Here is a 21,045-nt window from a genome sequence, read left to right on the forward strand (position 1 = left end):
TACAACAACAATAAGTCACATGCATGTTGTCAATTAAACAGCTACCTATCACACACTTTATAGTCAGTCAATATTATTATTCCAGCACTCACTATAACCAAACTCTGTCCCTCCTGCTGTTTGTTTTTGCTCTGCAATAACATACAAAAGTATATTTATTATATTTGTTTCCTTTTTTAGAATTATCTAACCTCCTCTCTCATGGCTGGACTTAGGAGAAAAGAAGAAAAAAAAGAAGTATAGTCAATATTCAGTCACTGCTCCTACTACTAGGATGGGTTAAATGCAGAGGACAAATTTCACTGTGTGTGCTCTGCTGTGTGCATGTATGTGACTAATAAAGAGGGTTTCATCCTCCGATTCTATCTATCTTCTATCTATTCTATCTATCTATCTATCTATCTATCTATCTATCTATCTATCTATCTATCTATCTATCTATCTATCTATCTATCTATCTATCTATCTATCTATCTATCTATCTATCTATCTATCTATCTATCTATCTATCTATCTATCTATCTATCTATCTATCTATCTATCTATCTATCTATCTATCTATCTATCTATCTATCTATCTATCTATCGATTGAATTCATGACCGCTGCAACCAAGTTCTTTCTCCCTTCTTTAAGAAAGGAGTCTCGCATTAGACTGTAGAAGTGTTGCATTGCTCGAGGAGGCTTGGTCTTTAAAGACAAAAACTGGTTTTGATGTGGCAACAATTTGTTAAAATGTCTCCCTTTTGGATAACTTTAGCTTTAGTTCATTTCAGAAGGGATCGTGTAATTAATAAACAAACATGGTATTTTAAAAAAAACTGAATTTGCCAAAAAGTATTTTTAATCTGTAATCCCTGGCAAAGATGTTACAAAAGGCTGTTTTAAAAACATCAAAACAAGAAACAGGGCAAGAACAGAAAACATAATAAGATTACCTCCAGACTTCATTTTTCAAGCTTTTTAATGTGTCAAAGATATTTTGATTGATGACAATATTACTATTTAGGCTATATCAGTTTTAATGCAAGTTAAAATTGAACCATCTCTAAGCATATTTGTATTTGTTGGCAAAACAGATTTGTGAAAAACTATAATGTGACGACTTGGATATTGGCTGTCTTTTTAAACATGTTATGAATAAGCAGAGCGACTCCTTCACAAGTATGTTCGGGGATCTTTGAGAGAGAAATTGAAACAAAGGTGTAATGAATGTGTAAAAATAAAACTATCTTATGTATCTTTTGGCATTGCACAACCTTTATGGCAACATCTTTTGCATCATCACTGAAGGGTGCAATGTGACAGCCCTGTAATTTTCACATCTTTCAAAAGCAGTAGTGTTAATAGTTACTCATGTTTATCTTGCTATGAAAATATATGTTTTCAGGAAGTTTACTGTCTTTTTCTTAGTAGGTGTCATTTAATGATTGTAAATAATTATGCCTGTGTATGCCAAAGTACTTGGAGAGGTCGGGTTATGTTGATTGTAATTTGAAGCTTTGTACTGAGAAATGTTGCTCTCAATATCATATCAACATAACATAATATAAACACAAATAATATATTGATGTATAAGATATTATACAATATACTATCCTAGATGGAATCAGGCTAACATGAAACAAAATACATTCACACTGCAGATAAGACACGTTTATAGATATTGTGCAGCCCTTTTCAACTGCTAAATATCACTTTAACAAGGAAAGTCTTAATGGGTAAATTAAAGTGTCTTATGTTCTTGGGATAGCAACAAAGTCGTCCATGCCTATGGACATCGTTATTAGGCTTTTTATTACATTAAAATGGTACGGGAATTATTTAACTATTTCAACTTCTTTGGTCTTGGCATAGGGCCCACTAAAGGCTAACTTCTCCTTTTAAAAAGACTACAGGTCTGTGCTATTATATTTGGATGTAAAGTTACATATAGGCTATTATTGTGACACAAAAATACTACTACAGTGTCCACAAATGTAAAAGTGTTGCAGGATTACTATGTTGTTGGTGTAGGGGTATTTCTGGTAGCCTTTATAGCCCTAATAAAGTCGTTAAACGGGTTTATGTGGCCCCCTTCTGGTAGATGCTTGTCATTACAAAAACATCCGTCTGCTCTGCGAAACTGCAGCTGGGACGAAGAGAAATAATATCTCTGTGTATTGCTTTTCAAGCTGTTGATGCAATTGTGCTCAAAGCATTTGCTTAGGAAATTATTTAACATCCTATTAGGTCCGGCAGACAGCGTGTCCCCCTATACATCCATCAGTGTTGCAAGTCCCACCTGCTATGAAAGAAAGCGGAACCATTGCCGCAGCTTCAGGATTTGACGGAGCCTCTACTGTGTCGCACGCTGTCAAAACGTAAAGCAGCATTGCAGGAGAGAGCGTTTTGGTGCAAACTTTGAACATCTGCATTTACAAGAGAAACTGTCGGGTAATTTTGTGTATTGCCTCTGTAAATGCAGAAAGGCCGGCTTATTCTGATGCCGTGGCGCATTTAAAAGGGAATAATATCCACGTTGGATGAACTTAATCAGTAAATACACTCTTTTGCTAACTGCTAATTATGTGGCGAGAGTTGATATTACCTTTACGTTGTGTGTGTTGTTTAGACGTGTATAGATTTCTATCCGTTATGAAGTGATTCGATTTTCAGTTCATTGTTCTGAATGCTGATTATTTGATACCGATCCTAAATGTAATCCGACTAAAATCACAATGCATTTTCTTAAGTGTAAAATCATTTTCGAAACCTGATTGTTTTCCTCTGTTTTTGTGTAATCCTGCCGATGCATTGATGTATAAAACGTGGTGATTAAACAGCTCCAAACATAACTTCTGGTATGGACGGCATGGTGATGGAGGAGGAGGATGACTGCCCAGAGTTGGTGCCCATCGTCACCACGCCTGGTCCTCCTGCAGAGCAAATACCTGTCACCATCATCTCAGGCTACCTCGGTGAGAGACCGTCTGTATGAAACACGGATTTGATAAGCTAACAAAAAGAATAAGTCTCAAAAATCTCTCAGTCAGGGTCAAGCGAGTTTGTTTTTTTAACCTAATGATTATTTTTGCTTTACACTTCCTCACAATTGATTGATTGTGGGGGTTTTTTCAAAGCATTGTTAAAGTAGTAACAGTAACATATGTAACACATTTGAACACATACATTGTGAAACATCTTACCAAAATCCCATCCCACAATAAACCTCAACCTATTGAACCATCATAACTTTACAATGTTATGTGATACAAAAAGATGAGAGCACAGTCCTGTGGCACAACACATTTAATATTGTGTTTTATAAAACATCATGTTTTTGCCATAGTGACTGATACAGAGATTCTGCTGTGTATAAATACGTTTAGCATGTAAGGAAATTATTTGAATAACCATATGCCAAAACTCTATTAATGAAATGAATAAAACACCTGATACAATATATGGTGATGTTCCGTAGTGATCACAGATAGATAAATATTTGGAGGAAATTTGGACAATTTTGCTTCAGACAATTGCAGTCTATGTGCAGTCCTGCATTGTAATACATGTTGTTATATTTCTTTATCATTCCATGTGTATCTTTGTAGGTGCTGGAAAGACGACACTCCTGAACTATATATTAACAGAACAGCACAACAAGCGAATTGCTGTCATACTCAATGAATTTGGAGAGGGTGAGCTAATAATGCCCTTTTAAATAAATCATAATCTGTAAACAATTTCAATTAATTTTGTTTGGGCTTAATAATTATGCTTAAAAATATGTGTAATACACTTGATGCCTGTGGTGTTATTCCCTCAGCTTTGCACAAGAGGGCAGCATATTAGCAATTTTGTCTAACATGCAAACAGCTCATGTATCCACAGTTCTGCTACACACTCTCTATTTGCATGAACATTGATATTTTTAAATTGCATTCTTTCCTACAGTATCATAATTTAATGTTAATATTGACTAAAGAATGAGCTGGTTGGGACAGTTTTCTTTTTTTACATGAAATTATGGTCAAAAAACCTGTATGTATACCTATCATTTTTCAATTTGCTATTAATTATGCTAAATATAAAGCAAAATTGTATACCTGGTAGATAGCTCATTTTTTATCATCTCATTGTATTCTGATTTATCTTCCATCTTCCTCCACCTGCAGGCAGCGCCCTTGAGAAGTCGCTCGCAGTGAGTCAGGCAGGAGAGCTGTATGAGGAGTGGCTGGAACTGAGAAATGGCTGCCTCTGCTGCTCTGTCAAGTATGTACAGTAATGAGAGTCCATTGGGAGTATTTCAAAAGATAAATGAAAGGTTTAACTTGTTGCTTTGCCTTTGTTTCAAATATTTCCATACAGTTTGAATTCTGAAGCTAGTGTCAGACCTTTTAACATACTTGTATGAACTGCTAAGCTAATGAGTGCATTGCAATATTGTTTGTGATTACTTTCTTAAGGTATAATATGTCAAGAGACCACTGCTTACTACTTAACACATCTTTTCAGTAGATTACAGTTTTTACTTGGTTGCTGTCAACACAATGCAAGCTTGTCTCTTTTGCTGACATTTTGTTATATAGTCCTGCATAAGCCATTTTAATCATCATTGCCCTCTACCTAATGTTTTAGGGACAATGGTCTCAAAGCCATCGAGAACTTAATGGAGAAGAAAGGAAAGTTTGACTACATCCTGCTGGAGACCACTGGACTCGCTGATCCAGGTACTACACATTCTGAAAAGTAAAAAAGGGAGCAATTTTCATAAAAATCTCTGTTATCATCGAGTTAGCCGTTGTTTATTCAAGCTCTTGATGGCCGAGCAACTAGACATTTGTTTCCCTCCTGTTAAAAAGTCACCAGCTGTTTCACTAAGATGAGAGTTGTGTTTTGTATTGGCAAAAGGCAATGACGGGAGAGCTACATCTGCTTAATGCAAAAAATGCATTGCGTAGGGAAGCTTTTTATAAGCTTTATACCATCAAAGATGTGTTTCCGTATCTCACGATTCAATTTGATTTTGATTTGATTTATTCAGAATGGATTCCTGATTCAAAATATAGGGTGCTATTATTGGCCTTAAAGTAGTAAAGTGTGTATAAGATTATGTTTATTTATATATATATTTGTAAAAGTTACATCAACCGATTACAAATAACACAAAAAATAAAGCTGAATTAAATTAAAAGACTAATAGGTAATAGTTATTCAAGCTAAACTTTCACAAATAAACTTATTTTTACTAAATCATTTTTATTATTTCTCACTTCTCAGTTACTTCAAGCATAGCAAGGTCAAGTTATAAAAAACAATAAAGAGTGCTGCTTCTTTCTCTTGTCCACTGAGAACGAGTTGAAACTCCTGGTACACATACATATTTAAAGATGCGTCATAGATCCCTTTTTCTATTTATGTATCTTAATGAAGGATAAACACCCTGCAGATTTCTTTCAGAAGTGAAACATTTTTCCAACTCTGAGGACCAGGCTTGTGTTGCTATGACAGGAGTATTCCAAGAGCCTATTTTCCTCAGGGGCTCCAGAAAACCCCTGGCTGTCCATTCAGCTCTGAGCTTTGAATCAGGGAATCAATAGCGCTGTGACAACCGGGGTGTGTCGCTTAGTGACAGGTGTCAGGAGGTAGCCGACACACACCACTTGGCCTCACAGACAGAACCAACAGAGCACGCTCAGACGGGGCTGTCCTCACTCCTCGGCCGTGTCATTGGCTGAGACAGGCTCGTTATTGACGAGGACAGGTCTGTCATTGGCTGTGGCTGTGCTGTCAATCATAAAGGCTCCCGAGGGATTCTCCTTTTCTTTTTAGGAAGAGGGTGGATGAGTTATGTGAAACATGCCACTCAAAAACAGTGTTTTCATTACACATCTATCAAATATTTACAAAGCTTTCTTATTCTCGCTTGGCAGTTTGACAAAAGTGCATTATGTGAACAAGCTGTGGCTGGCATGGTAACATAGGGTCTTATAATAACCATATTCACAGGAAAATAGAAACAAACCAAATATACCAGCAGGAGTTTAACAATTGAAAGCTTTTGATATTGGTTTTATCCGCTTCACAGAGCTCAGACAGCAGAAAGGACACACAGTATTTCTGACTTCAAGCACAAAATCTTAAATGTGGATCTCATTGAAAAGAGTAATTTCACTTGATGTCGAAATGATAAGATTATTCCTATTTCATTATTAAGTTCAAATTCAAAACATTATATGATAGTATAATGTTTGATTATGTTATTTATATGAAAATAGTCTCTATTAATTTATGGAAAGAATCCCTTTCCGCCTGAAATAATTTTAAAAAAAGGTAATTGGTATGTTTGTATGCATTTCAGCCATTTACAATGTAACATACCAGTTCATATCCTCTGGCAGGAGCTGTGGCTGCCATGTTCTGGGTCGATGCAGAGCTTGGCAGTGACATCTATTTGGATGGTAAGATATTTACGATGACAGTTTAAACACAACAGCTCACATCAGTGGTCTTACTGGATTAAATCAAAAAGAAAAATATATTTAGGTGCTGTCATTTAAAAAAAAGTCCACTAATGTGCACTTATATGTCCAATTGGGTTTAAATGTCTACTACTAAACTGTTATACGCCAGATCTAAAGCAGCGGGGATGGTGCTTTCAAGGAAATTGCTAGAGTTAAGTAATTCTAATTTAAAAAAAGCAAAAAGTCCAAATACAGTCAAGTATTAAAGAGATATTTTCTTCTGGCCTATTCTTATTTTCTTGTTTGTATTTTTCGTTGCATGAATGGCGTTTCTCTCCTCATAGCAAATACTCAGCTGTCTACTCTGTTGTGACAGGCTAGCAGACCAAAAGTGTACTTCAAGCAACTCAGAGAAAGGGGTTAGACAAAAGGACAAAACTAAACACCAAAAGGCAATTGGGACAAGGATGTAAAATTGTGGCTCTACATTTGATTCTCTGATAACTTTGTTTTTACTTTGTTCATCCTAGGCATTGTCACAGTCATCGACGCCAAGTATGGACTGCAGGTATGTGCAAAGATGTTAAAGATGCTTCTTATTCATCAACGAAACTCCTCTTTAGTGCTGGAGAAAATCAAAAGAACATCAAACAACATTTTTGAGAGTTGTTAAAGGATTGAAGACATTTATCCGGCAAAAATGCTCAACAGTTGCTCACGGCAGCTTCTCAAAAGCCTGTCAAATTGGGTATATTTGGTCTTCGGACTTTTAGCCAGATATACCAAGCACTTTCAAGTTGTTGCCCTGGACATTTGATCGGCATATTTGCAATTATTTGAAATGTTATAGTTTCTTTGATTAATCCATTTATTTCAAGGTTTCAAGGTTTTATTGGTTATATGCACAGCATATACAACGTACAGTGGGGCAAAAAAGTATTTAGTCAGCCACCAATTGTGCAAGTTCTCCCATTTAAAAAGATGAGAGAGGCCTGTAATTTTTATCATAGGTATACCTCAACTATGAGAGACAAAATGAGAAAAACAAATCCAGGAAATCACATTGTAGGATTTTTAATGAATTTATTTCAGATTATTGTGGAAAATAAGTATTTGGTCAATAACAAAAGTTCATCTCAATACTTTGTTATATACCCTTTGTTGGCAATGACAGAGGTCAAACGTTTTCTGCAAGTCTTCACAAGGTTTTCACACACTGTTGCTGGTATTTTGGCCCATTCCTCCATGCAGATCTCCTCTAAAGCAGTGATGTTTTGGGGCTGTCGCTGGGCAACACGGACTTTCAACTCCCTCCAAAGATTTTCTATGGGGTTGAGATCTGGAGACTGGCTAGGCCACTCCAGGACCTTGAAATGCTTCTTACGAAGCCACTCCTACGTTGCCCTGGCGGTGTGTTTGGGATCATTGTCATGCTGAAAGACCCAGCCACGCTTCATCTTCAGTGCCCTTGCTGATGGAAGGAGGTTTTCACTCAAAATCTCACGATACATGGCCCCATTCATTCTTTCCTTTACACGGATCAGTCGTCCTAGTCCCTTTGCAGAAAAACAGCCCCAAAGCATGATGTTTCCACCCCCATGCTTCACAGTAGGTATGGTGTTCTTTGGAGGCAACTCTGCATTCTTTCTCCTCCAAACACGACGAGTTGAGTTTTTACCAAAAAGTTCTATTTTGGTTTCATCTGACCATATGACATTCTCCCAATCCTCTTCTGGATCATCCAAATGCCCTCTAGCAAACTTCAGACGGGCCTGGACATGCACTGGCTTAAGCAGGGGGACACGTCTGGAACTGCAGGATTTGTCCCTGGCGGCGTAGTGTGTTACTGATGGTAGCCTCTGTTACTTTGGTCCCAGCTCTCTGCAGGTCATTCACTAGGTCCCCCAGTGTGGTTCTGGGATTTTTGCTCACCGTTCTTGTGATCATTTTGACCCCACGGGGTGAGATCTTGCGTGGAGCCCCAGATCGAGGGAGATTAGCAGTGGTCTTGTATGTCTTCCATTTTCTAATAATTGCTCCCACAGTTGATTTCTTCACACCAAGCTGCTTACCTATTGCAGATTCAGTTTTCCCAGCCTGGTGCAGGTCTACAATTTTGTCTCTGGTCTCCTTTGACAGCTCTTTGGTCTTGGTCATAGTGGAGTTTGGAGTATGACTGTTTGAGGTTGTGGACAGGTGTCTTTTATACTGATAACGAGTTCAAAAAGGTGCCATTAATACAGGTAACGAGTGGAGGACAGAGGAGCCTCTTAAAGAAGAAGTTACGGGTCTGTGAGAGCCAGAAATCTTGCTTGTTTGTAAGTGACCAAATACTTATTTTACCGAGGAATTTACCAATTAATTCATTAAAAATCCTACAATGTGATTTCCTGGATTGTTTCGCCCATTCTGTCTCTCATAGTTGAAGTGTACCTATGATGAAAATTACAGGCATCTCTCATCTTTTTAAATGGGAGAACTTGCACAATTGCTGGCTGACTAAATACTTTTTTGCCCCACTGTATATGTTGGCAATGAAAATTTTATGTCCCATGCTCCTCCAACAACTCAACATACATGGTGCAAATAAGATTTATCAACACTTCATTCAGTATTGAAAATAATAATTTGTTGCAGCCCGACTTATGTTGTTGCATTAAATAGCCAGTAGTGTTGCTGAGCAATGACTAAAAAAGGTTGTGCTTATTTTAACTTTAAATATAAGCTGTTAAACTAGTTTGTAGTAAGTTGGTTCGTAAACCCCCGCGTGCATAGCCACCTCACATACACACACACACACACACACACACACACACACACACACACACACACACACACACACACACACACACACACATATCCTGCCCTCCCCGTGGTATATAAAAGAAACAGGACAAGTGACACCTGGATAATGGCCTCTAATTTGAAGGTGTCAACACTCTGTGAGGTGACACATTTCTTGGCCTATAGGGGCTGTTCTGTCTTCTTATTGGAGAGAGGCAAGATAAAGGGAAGAATGACAGAAGGAAGGGGAGGATAACTGATAGTGAAGGAATAATTGATATCAGAGATGTATGTGCCCATTGTAATAGGACTGTCACATTTACTCACCTGCATCTCCCCTCATCTGTCCCATAAAATCTCCATCTGTCCGAAGGTCTTCAAGTTAGCTTGCGCCTCTAAACCTCACACCTTCTGAAAGGCCTTTGTCTCTTGGTACAGAGATTTTTAAATAAAAAAAGCAGGAGCTGGCTATGCTATTATGTTTTTTTTAATACATTTGTGTCATTCAGTCCTTCAGAAATAAAGCGATGGTGATGCATGAGGTGACAGATAAATGTCAGCTGTCACTCAGGGGTCATGATCCAGATTAACACCTCCTGCTCTCTCTGTTATTACATATTAAACTGTTTTGGAAAATGCTGCCTGCATCCCTGGTGTAAGCCAAGACACAAGCAGAAAATGAAAAGCGATCTCCTGTGGATTTGTGTTGAAACAATCTTAGTTCACAACGATTAGACAGGCCTTTCTTTTACCAATTTATTTGGCCCCTTTTTTCGGGCTGTTTCTAAAATTCACCAATATTTGTATTTTGCCAAGACTGCGCTTAAAGTTTGAAATGTAGAAAGTTGCACTTACATTTTCTGAATGCATTTATAATCTTTTGCCTCCTTCTCTGCTTTCTGTAGCAACTAACAGAGGAAAAAGCAGATGGACTTGTCAATGAAGCAGCCAGGTATGTTTACTATATCTTTAATAATAAGTTTGATCATTTTATTTTTTTGTTACAACGAGTTTTATGTACTCTTTTTCAAAGGATTAAACATTTTGAATAGTGAACGTTATGCTAGTGCCAGCTAGTGCCAGATGTGCTGTGTGGACATGAAAGTTGTGATTTATCGCAGTAGAGTGAATAAGTGTGTTTCCCAAAAGGCTAAACTATTCCTTTAACCAAATACTCAGTGTCCACCACACACCAGAGCATCCGCCTGTCTGTCTCCCTGGGTGTCTCTCTGTGTGTCTCTTCCAGCAGCTGTGTGCCGTTGTTGTTGAACAAATACCCTGATGAAGACAGACCAGTTGCATGACCCTTTGCATTCTCGGTCTTTGTTTGTGTTTTCACCTCTAAACTAAACAGCGCTCAACTCCCCACTGCCACCCATGACAATACGTACACACTGTTATTAGAGAGTATCTTCATTTTGTGTGACTCTTGCAATTCTGCCCTTGTTGTTGGTTCTGGTGTGAATTGTGCCAAATAGACACAGTGTTGCGTTGCATTATTTTTAGGCAGATTGCTGTGGCTGACCTCACAATCATCAACAAGACAGACCTGGTGAATGAGGAGGAACTTTCCCAAATACGAGAGGCGGTCAGGTCAGCTTCACATACATTGACTGCTCTTTTTTATCGGCATATTCTGTTGAAGTTATGTTATATTTGAGATCCTTATTTAACATTTGGAAACTGTACATTTTGCCTCCTTGACAAGGGCAAAAAACGATGTGGTATGGACTAAGGGTAGAAGAAATAAGGTCAGTTTTTGCCAATTATAAAAAAGATTGAACCTTATTTCCCTTTCTCTTCAGGTCTGTAAATGGTCTTGTCAAGATTCTAGAGAGCCAGAAGTCAAGGTAAGTTTTTTTGGACCAAAGCAAGATTGTTTTTCTATATAGCTTTGTACCAGGTTTCCAGCTTTGTTTGGTGTAACAGATGAACTCAGCATGCTGCTCCTGCTCAGATCTTTATATCAAAGATGAAGCTGTTCAGGCGTAACATTGCTTGTGAAAACGCCAACACACACACCCACACACACACATACACAAACTGCTTCACCCTGAATAAACACCAAACCTTCAATGGTGTTCAGTTACCCACAAATCTGTGCTCTTTGACCCGGGGTCTCAAGCAGACATGGTTGCATATGTGTGTGGGTGCCAACGTGTGTGTATTGGCCTTATGTGTTAGCAAGTCGTGTGTTATTGGTCCGAGGTAGCATCTGGCTAACACAAGCAGTGTGTACGAAAGGTCTGTGTTTCGGGTCTGCTGTGCCCCCCCACAGAGTTCAGACCAGGGTGAACAGATGAAAGACACCGTGCAGTGAGGGGTTAATCGGAAAAACATTCCCACAACTTTTAGCTTGAGCCAGTTCACCCGGTTAGCCTTGATGTTAGTTTATGCCAACATAACCTTATAACCACAGGTCTTCTTCCACAGGGTGGATCTTTCTGAAGTATTGGATCTGCACTCCTTTGACAGCAAGGATGGAGCCAAGTGAGTTTGCTTCATCCCATTCATTCCCACATCGTTTAATTTATGTACACAACATTTCTTTATTCACAAATGTTTTACTGAAAACAAAAACTGTAAGTGTAATAACAAACATTTTTTGGGAGTGAAAATAATACATAACAGCTGATAAGTCACCAGTTTTAGGATCACTTATGTTTGTGGGACATTTTACACCTTAAATAAATACCAAAATGACTTTGACTGTGCTCTCTGGAAGACAGTCATTGTGATTATTGTGTTTAGAAATTCAAACATATTTCTTGAAAAAAAGCAAAATATTTATGATCCACTCCAGCTAACAAGCAAAATAAAAAAAGTCACGTATATATTGTGTTTAACATTTTTTTAGTATGGATACACTAAATTTGACAAAGACAATATTTACAGAGCTTGACATTTCACAGCTGATACAGCTCTGGTAAAAAGTAAGAGACTAGAGTTTTAATATTTATGTGTTTTAGTAAAATGAAAAACTGTTTTACTTTATTCTATAAACTACTGACAACATTTCTCTGTGTTGGAATTCAACAGACACTGGAATGGCTGCCATACATATAGTGATTGAGATTTAAGACAAATTTGGACTGGTCTCTTAGTTTTTTCCAGAGCTGTATATTACATGTGTAGGTGCTCTCTAGGGGAACACATATTTAATCGCCTTACTGTTTGAATGTATTTTTGACATTGGCATACCCAAACCAATGTCTCTGTTGATATTACCCACCATGTTCCAAAACTCACAGTAATGGATCAAGAACTTATTTTGACTGCATTGATAGCCTTTGTTGCTCTTCTGTCTGAACTGTGTACCCAGCAGTCTTTGATACTGTTGCTCATCATGTTTCCCTCTAATTAACACACTCTTTTATTGAACAATCCCCTGTAACACCGCAGGGTGGTCATCATATTGTATTCCCTGCAGAATGTCCTTCTCATGAATAGCGTCAGTGTTCATCCTTTCATGTGAATGAAACGGGCCGCGGTGTTAAAGCTCTCTTACATGCTCTCGGTCAGTGTCTCTGAGCCCAGCTGCAGAGGATTAGAGCTGTGTGTGTCCACTGGCTCCCGAGGAGTCCCCTTGTCCCAACAGATAGCTCCTTTCCCCCTGCCTTTGAGAGTCTAAGCCCCTCCTCCCCTCTATCCCACGCTGGCTGTTTGAAGCGGCCCCCCGCCGCTCCACCTGTGTGGTACTAACAGCACGCAGGGCTCAAGCTGCTGGACACAACATTTAGCCTCCTTGTGAGGTCAGGGAGAAGGGGGAGGATGAGGAGGTCTGATGGGTAGAACAAGGGCAGTAGTTTGTTTGGGGGTGGTGGTTGGTGTTTTGTAGGATTTAATTGCCATTTCTAAAGTTTTCACAAGTCCTTTCAGTGTTGTGTCATTAAGCACCGATACAGCTCGCAGTAGGGATTTTATTCTGTGAGACAAAACAGTATAGACAAGCGGAGAAGAAAAAGAACATGGACAAGACAAATGTTACATGATCCCTCAATTTAACCAGTACAGGCTTTGTCACATATCTCAGTTTTTTCATGACACACGAGTTACAGATAAATAAACGTAACATTGAAAACACAATATAAACCACGGGATCAATTTTTGCCATCTATCACTTTTAGATTGAATATAATACAAGCCTGTAAAATACTTTAAAAACATCTTGAATGGCAGCTTAAAACTTTCATATATTTAAGAAATAAAACTTGCTTGGCCCTCATCACTGGTTGCATACATTAAAAGTAAACTATGTCTGAATAAATGACATAAAGTTATTGAGCAGATATGATGGAATAAATCGTCAGACAATAATTAAAAATATACTCCTAAATGTCAGCAGCCATAAAAGAGGGTAAAGAGATATGCAGGGATATTAAATAATGATGACAATTCTAAATGTTCATAATTATTATGTCAACCCATATTTTTGCCAAATAATGCCAGCTCATAAAAGAAAATGTAGCTCTGGAATGACACACGTTGTTTATTGTGCAAAAATGAGCCTTGTGATAGAGCCGATGCTTGTGATCAGAGATTATATGGTCTAATGTAGGTAAGGTAATGAATGCAATGTAGTTATCTGTTGAGTCCTTTCGAGTTGGAGGGGTTTCTCATATTGGACAAAATTAAAAAATATATAATGACGCTTATCTTTTCTCTCTTAAAGTCTGGCAGAGAAGCTCCAACTTGTGAAAGATACAAGACCACATCTTGACAAGGTATTGTTTTTTTTTATTCATTTACAGCCGAAACCTACCTCTCTATGCATGTCTTATATTTTTCCTTGTTTTGTTTGCTAATTTATTTCAACATCATTTCCTACAGGATAAAGGCTATGCATTCTCCTGAGGCTAACATTGTGCCTTGCATTCCCCCAGGCTGTGACACTGTAGTGAAAACTCCCTCCCTGCTTTGGTTTTTGTGTTGAGATCCACTTGAGGCTTTTGATGTTTTCTTGTCCCACTGCAAATAGACCAAGTCTCGGTCATACACAGCAACATAGGCTTTCAGTAGACTGGGCAAATTGTGTTGGCTAGACTGACTACTGTCCTGGCTGCATGTTATGGCTCGACACTTGTTTGATCTAAATCCAGATGTCATAAAATGCAGTACCCTGTTTTAATTAGAATTTAAATTTCAGAATTTGAAACCTCTTGTGTATCATTTCATACACTTCAGTCCAGTTCTTTTCAGTGAAGATGTATATAATTATACGTATTTTTTCCGGGATTATTCCAGGATCATGCCATCTATCTTGATGTTTCATCTGGCTTAAGACCAAATTAGTCCTCGCAGCAATTAGGCCTCATCTTGTGCTTTATCCCCATGACCTTTTATCACAGGATGAGGAGAGATGAGGGTTGTTTGTGTGGGTAAATAACAGCATTGTTGTCTGTTTTCTCCAAGTTCCCTTTCCCGCATTAAGCTCAACCGTGCCTCAGACCCTCCCCCTTTCTCCCCCCTCCTCTTCCCCGTGTTGCTCTTTTCATGTAAATGAGAATGCTGTTTTTCTGTTGTTATACCAAATGACAAGGAAGTGTGTAACCTTAACACTCCAACACAAAACCCCCAAATATCTACGAAGTGCCCCTTTAATGCTGTAAGGAAGTATGGAGAGGAGGCAGTTTGTGTGTGTGACAGAGAGAGAGCGAGCGAGAGAGAGAGAAAAGCAGATAAAGAGTGGTTTCAGGTGCCGAGTGGAGCTGTGGTTTTTGACACAATCATTGACAAAGTCATCAACCGGGGCGTAAAAACACGTCTTTTGTTTAACGGTCATAATGACTTTGCAGGTTTCGGTAAACTGAAAATGTATGTTAAAGTATTTTAAATAAATGCAATCAGTGAACTGTAACTCTTAATTACAGACTGAAAATAAGAACCTCAAAACTTAAAAGCACTGACGAAGTGTATAATTGTCAACGTATTTTTCTTAAGTGCAGTTTGAGCTACTTTACTTTGCTTTTATACACTTCTGCTCTACTAAAATTAAGAGGGAGATATTGTTCTGCATAAAACATAATTATATACAAAGTTGTATTTAATCTGCATTCATGTTAATAAATCAACGAAAGAAAATGTATATTAATACATGACAAATATACACTTAGAATTGTCCATTATGCTTAATGAGTATCTTTTTTTTCTTAAAATGTGTTTATTTTATTTGACTGATAATACGTTTTTGCTTTATGTGCTATTTTGAATTAGAGTTAAATTCCCTGCTGTATTAAAGCATGTTTATGTGTATTTCCTTCTACAAAAATTCTAATTCTAATTCTTAGTCATCTGTATTTCTATGAATTTAAAATATAGAAATAAAGAAAAGCATCTTCAAAACCACAACATGTTATAATGTGTAAATGCAATTAGTTAGTATTTATTGGATAACATTGTCATGTTGTATTTAATGTCCTCCTCAGAGTATTTTAACTGTGACGTTTGAAGTGGCTGGAGATCTCTGTGAGGACGCTTTAAACATTTTCATCCAGGTACCCTCCAGTTGGTATTTCTGTTGCCATTACTAATTAGCTCTATCACAATATAGCCCTCTGTAAAGTAAACACCCATTTTCACCGTTTCAGGATCTCCTTTGGGAAAAGATGTTTAAAAACAAAGAAGGGCAACCCATGACTGTCATTCGGTTAAAGGTACAGTAAGGCACAATAGTCACCCCCGGTGCAGCAGTGATCAATAACTGCCACTTTATTATCCATATTAATCAGTTCCAACCGCTTCATTTAGTTTCTGTTAATGTGTCACTCGTGACTTGTGACTTGTGTGTTTTCAGGGCATAGTATCATTTGCAGGTAAAGCCCACCAAGTGATGCTGCAGGGGGTCCACGAACTATATGACCTGAATGAGACTCCCCAGCTCTGGGAGGAGAACCTTCGGACCAACAGACTGGTCTTTATAGGTGACGACACACACACGCATCTACACACTTCTTTCACATCGTTACACAATTCTTACAAAAATTCAGTTAACTTGTTTTTTGATTCTAGCATAGATTTCTGTAAGTTCTTGGCAAGCATTATAGTTTCATTTTGTTTGTCAGCTTAACCTGAGACGATGTAAAATGTGTCAACATTTAAAGAATAACACAAATGAAGGGGTTTTGTTTCCATTAAAAATAAAATGTCCCTGGGTTCCAATGGAGAATCTCTGGAAATCCACAATTCAACTCAACGCAACTAATTAAACTAAAAAATAACATTGAGTCATTGAATGTATAATTACTACCAAATGAAAATGTGTTTTACAGTAGAATTCATGTATGTGTAGCCGTGCTATGTCAATGCTGATGTCTGTGTCCTGCAGGTCGGAATCTGGACAAGAACATTCTGCAGGAACAGTTCATTTCTAAAGTGTTGGAAGTAAACGGAAATTAGCTACAAACTATTTTCTCTTCTTTGCTTCGAAAACTGATGATTCTGAAGCAAATGTCATGGCTTTGACCATCCATAATTCTGGGACTGTTTGAGACTTTCACTCCTTTCCTACAAGAACCTGAGGTACATCAGAGGAGGGTTAATGTGACAGCAGTGATGAAGACTAGTTTCAGATTGGGGTAATCTGCCACTGCCTGCTTTAAAGCAAAATAAAGAGTGTTTATGTAAGTGCCTGAGCTAAATGCTTTGTGGCACCCTTGAAACTTACATTTGCACACAAAAAGATGCAACACAGGTTCAGTTGGGTGATCAAATCGTTTTGGACGTCGCAAAGTGATGCTCCCACTCTATTAAGGGTTAAACAATACTGTACCTTGTAAACAAGTAGGCCTGCTTACGTTTCTGGCCTCTAACATCATGTATTCTTAAATTATTCAAAATAAAGTTTTTTTCTGAACATATAAGTGTAAGTCTTCTCTGATAAACTTTAACACAATCAATGTTTAAGCTATTTGTAAAATGACTAGTTGTAGTTGACAACAGCAGACTATTAACATAACAACAGACACAAAGTGCCTTTGTGTTAAAGTGGTAAGTTCACGAAGACACTCAATAGAGTGTGAAAACCCTTAAGAGCGTTAACATCTTAGCTTTTATTATTATCAAACTTTAAACAGAGTTTTCAATTTCTGCATCCAGTCAGCAAGCCTTGTAATTATAACACTTGTTTTGACTCAAATATTGTAGATCAACACGTTTCACAAATTAAATTTCCCAAAAATGCCTAAAATGTATGAGTTTTGCTAGTACCATGCAAACCTGTATAACTTTCATATACAGATAGATAAACTGGTTGATTCTTTTAATGTATTCAGCTTCCCCCATTCTGAGTGGAGGATTTTTTTTATTACCTATGGTTTTCTGGCAATTAGTACTTTTTTAAGCGTCATCGCTGCTTCATTTAAGACTAAATGTGGAATTTCTGCTTGATTTAAGTTAGTGCTTGTGATACTTGACAAATCACAGCCATTCCGTATTTGTTACTTTGGCCTTTATTGGTACAGTCATGTGATAGCCATCTCTCACACAGTAGGCGCAGTAAGGTGAGGAAATAGGTGGAGTTTTCCCAACTTAGTCATTTGCAATGGAGATGGTTTAGCAGCACGGTTTTAGCACATATCCGCTGTAGGACCGGTTTGCTTTGAGGATGGCTCATCTCATTCATCCCGGTCGTAAAGCCGAGCTGAGCCCTGTAGCCCAGAGCGCAGCGTTCAGCTGAGCCGTTTCCTACTCGATTCTGATGCTGATGGCCTCGTTAAGGCGACTATTGCCTCTTTTCTCTGTTGCCTGCGGGACGCCTCACCACGGCCATTTTCATGGTCACACCACCCACGGGCATCCAGAGGTGGCAAACTAAACGGACCCGCGGGGGTTCCAAGGGGGAAACACTTTATTTCTTAGCGGTGGCTAGGCGTGGTGTTAAAATTCCCAAGAGCATCCCACCGCCGACTGTGATGCGATAAGACTTGCAATATCAGATGATTAAAATACCAATAATTAACTTTAACCTCATTTATACTTTTTTTCTTATAAAGGATTGCATTCCTAACATATAATGCCTATACCGGTCTTGAACTAGACACCAAACATTGTGTTATTCGGGTTGCTGCTGGAGTGAAAAAAGTCAAAGTCAAAAATAACACTGTAGTTATTTATGTGCAAAGCCCGTCCTAATCAAGGGTTATTTAGGCTGTGAAATGACATCAAAAGTAAGCTTTCATTAATTATTTATCATTTTGGACATTTAGTTTTATATTCGGTAATTTATTGATGCCACTCACCTTAAACATTGGAGAATCTCAATAAAATACATACATGAAATAAGGACATGTAAACATTGAGCTTTCTTTGCGTGAATAGGCCATATGCACTTCAAGACCCCCTAAGCCCCCCACCTGTGTGCTCGCATCCTCTGGCTCCCCGCAGCGAGGGGATCCTCTGATAGGTCCAGAGGGTTAATGGGACTGGCCTGCAGGGAAGCAGTCTCCCAGCATATAAAGCCTCAGCCCTTCTTACCACAGCAAACACCCGTTACACAAGGTTTGAGGAAGAACCAAATGACACATGCGCGTTTACGCATGATCAAAGGCCTTTTGCTTTTACGCACGGCGAAATATTAATGCCGTTTCGGCACAGCGAGTGCACAGAATTTTTACGCGTTTTTGACCACTGCCTGTGAACATGACTCTCTCCGGTGAATTTGAAGCTGCAGAACACCCTGCTTCGCTTCTCAAAGAAGATGAGATTGATATAGTGGGCGAGGATGAGTCTACCAGTGTGCGTATTTATAGAAATAAGTGCTCTACGGACCCCGGTTACTCGGCAGAATCTGGTGCTGAATTTGACTCTTCAGAGCCTGACTCCTCGGGGGAAAGCGAGAACAGTTTCTGCGCAGACGCCCCGCAGTCCAGGAAAGCCCAAAGCAGCTCTGTGAAGCCTCCTTACTCCTACATCGCCCTCATCACTATGGCCATCCTGCAGAGCCCGGTAAAGAAGCTGACGCTCAGTGGCATCTGTGACTTCATCAGCAACAAGTTCCCCTACTACAGAGACAAGTTCCCCGCTTGGCAGAACTCCATTAGGCACAACCTTTCCCTCAACGACTGTTTCATCAAGATCCCGAGGGAGCCCGGGAATCCGGGAAAAGGTAACTACTGGTCTCTGGATCCTGCCTCAGAGGACATGTTCGACAACGGCAGCTTTCTCCGACGTAGGAAGCGCTTCAAGAGAAACCAGCCCGAGTTTGGCAAAGACGGACTTATATTTTACTCCAACTTGAACTGCTACAGGCCATACGGGCAACCGTATTGCGTACAGGGCCAGGTGAGCCCCCCTCCCGCTGCTCCTATCCGGTATATGCCTCTGCAGGAGGGCATTATGCTGCCTCCCTCTTCCTATCACATTCTACCACAAACTTTGAACAGTCACGGGAACAGCAACGGGCCTAAAGACTTCAGAACGCAGCTTTGCTCCACAGACCCCGCTGAGCCAAAGTCTGACCTGCAGGCAAAATGCTCCTTCAGCATTGACAGCATCATGAGCAAGCCCTCTCCTTTCAACGCACAGAACCTGAATCCTTCTCGCAATGCTCTCGGGTATGGTCACCTCATGTCGGGCCCAGCTGCCCGTTTAGTCCCCACGCTCCTGCAGGCTCCGTTCTGTCCTCCTGTCATGCTGAGCAATGCTCCTTTAAGAAACGGGCACCTCAGACTCTCTTACCATCACTCCTGAAGCCTTCACAGTGTCTGTGTGTTTGATGCTTTGTGAAGAGAAGCTGGTATAGATTGTTTCTTAAAGAAATGTTTTAATTGCATGATATTTATGTGACAAAGTTATGTCTTAAAAGATGTACTAGTAAATATGATGGTTGGTAATATATTTGTGAGACTTGCTGCAGTGGAAACCCTTTTGTGTGTTTTTGTTATTAATTATCTTGTGAAAATAAATATCTGTAAAATATCTGATGTTTCAAGCTCCTTATTTGGTAACCTAAAGCACTACTTTAATTTGAACATCATTGTTTGTGTCAGGGCGCTTTCTATAAAAGAAACAATATAACAACAGTGTAGTAAATTAGAGAAGCCCCTGATAAGTATTGTGATCCATAGCATGTAGTGAAAAATATGTTGTATCGTGAGATGATGCAAAAGGTGTCAAGGTACAAAAGTTACATTCTCTGATGTATCCACATGATCTCCAAAATATTAAAGTCAAAATTCTCAATCATATTCAACATTCAAACTCAATTATATGTTCTCCAAGTCAAACTATTCACATGAACTTTAATTTTTAAATGATATTTAAAGATTATTAAAATAAAATCCTTGAATACTGGTTGAAAAATGTACATGTGCAATCAACATGTGATTATGGTGATTCAACTACTGAGACAAAAATGTTGAAACAATATTTCCAACCAGCAGATTAAAAAGGGTCATTTCAGCTCTAAACTAATGTCCCTAGACACTTGTTGATCTTATAATGAATAAGAGACCAATGCTTTTGCATGTATTGCTCTTGATTTAAAAAATAGAAGCCCACACTATTCTCAGAATATCTTTTCATAAATACTCCAAAATTAAAGATAGAAAATGTCTCTTATGGTTATTGTTTGTTGTGGAATCAAAATATTTTAGAACGATTAAGAGAAGTTCAGTTCTTTCTTTCTGTCACAAGATGGCACTGTTTATCAGATATTGGCGCAGACAGTGTCCTTCATACTTGTAATAATGGCCTAACCCAGACTTGTAAAGAGATTGCAAATCTTAAATGATGCGTACTAAAACGATACGGAGATAAACTGCAGATTGAGATGTGAAAAAAATGTAATTTCAGTAAAAAACTTTTCTATCAGGAAGTAG

The 21,045-nt window shown here is 38.6% G+C and overlaps 2 protein-coding genes across 4 annotated transcripts; both read left to right on the forward strand.

The window, feature by feature from the left end:
* Positions 1-2,276: 2,276 nt before the first annotated feature.
* On the forward strand, positions 2,277-17,082 carry cbwd (COBW domain containing). 3 transcript variants are annotated; one of them, XM_063897993.1, is made up of 16 exons: positions 2,277-2,362; positions 2,825-2,959; positions 3,593-3,679; positions 4,157-4,253; positions 4,620-4,711; positions 6,383-6,442; positions 6,976-7,013; positions 10,135-10,181; positions 10,736-10,822; positions 11,035-11,079; positions 11,663-11,719; positions 13,902-13,953; positions 15,655-15,723; positions 15,817-15,882; positions 16,023-16,149; positions 16,554-17,082. In XM_063897993.1, the coding sequence occupies exons 2-16, from the start codon at positions 2,845-2,847 to the stop codon at positions 16,622-16,624; spliced, it is 1,110 nt and encodes a 369-aa protein (XP_063754063.1). In that variant the 5' UTR covers positions 2,277-2,362; positions 2,825-2,844; the 3' UTR covers positions 16,625-17,082. The 3 variants fall into 3 exon arrangements, with proteins under 3 accessions (XP_063754063.1, XP_063754062.1, XP_063754060.1); XM_063897992.1 differs by having other exon boundaries at positions 2,299-2,435; XM_063897990.1 differs by having other exon boundaries at positions 2,337-2,537.
* A 1,783-nt stretch (positions 17,083-18,865) lies between these two features.
* On the forward strand, positions 18,866-19,915 carry foxd5 (forkhead box D5). Its single transcript, XM_063896846.1, has one exon. The coding sequence runs from the start codon at positions 18,866-18,868 to the stop codon at positions 19,913-19,915; it is 1,050 nt and encodes a 349-aa protein (XP_063752916.1).
* The last annotated feature ends 1,130 nt before the right edge of the window (positions 19,916-21,045 follow it).

Source organism: Eleginops maclovinus, chromosome 12 (assembly GCF_036324505.1).
Source record: "Eleginops maclovinus isolate JMC-PN-2008 ecotype Puerto Natales chromosome 12, JC_Emac_rtc_rv5, whole genome shotgun sequence".
Taxonomy (NCBI): Eukaryota; Metazoa; Chordata; class Actinopteri; order Perciformes; family Eleginopidae; genus Eleginops; species Eleginops maclovinus.

Coding starts and splice junctions, on each gene's coding strand:
- cbwd (XM_063897990.1), top strand. Junction 10,823..11,034: donor CAAATACGAGAGGCGGTCAG/GTCAGCTTCACA, acceptor CTTTCTCTTCAG/GTCTGTAAATGGTCTTGTCA. Junction 16,150..16,553: donor CAACAGACTGGTCTTTATAG/GTGACGACACAC, acceptor TGTGTCCTGCAG/GTCGGAATCTGGACAAGAAC.
- foxd5 (XM_063896846.1), top strand. CDS start 18,866: ATGACTCTCTCCGGTGAATTTGAAGCTGCAGAACACCCTGCTTCGCTT.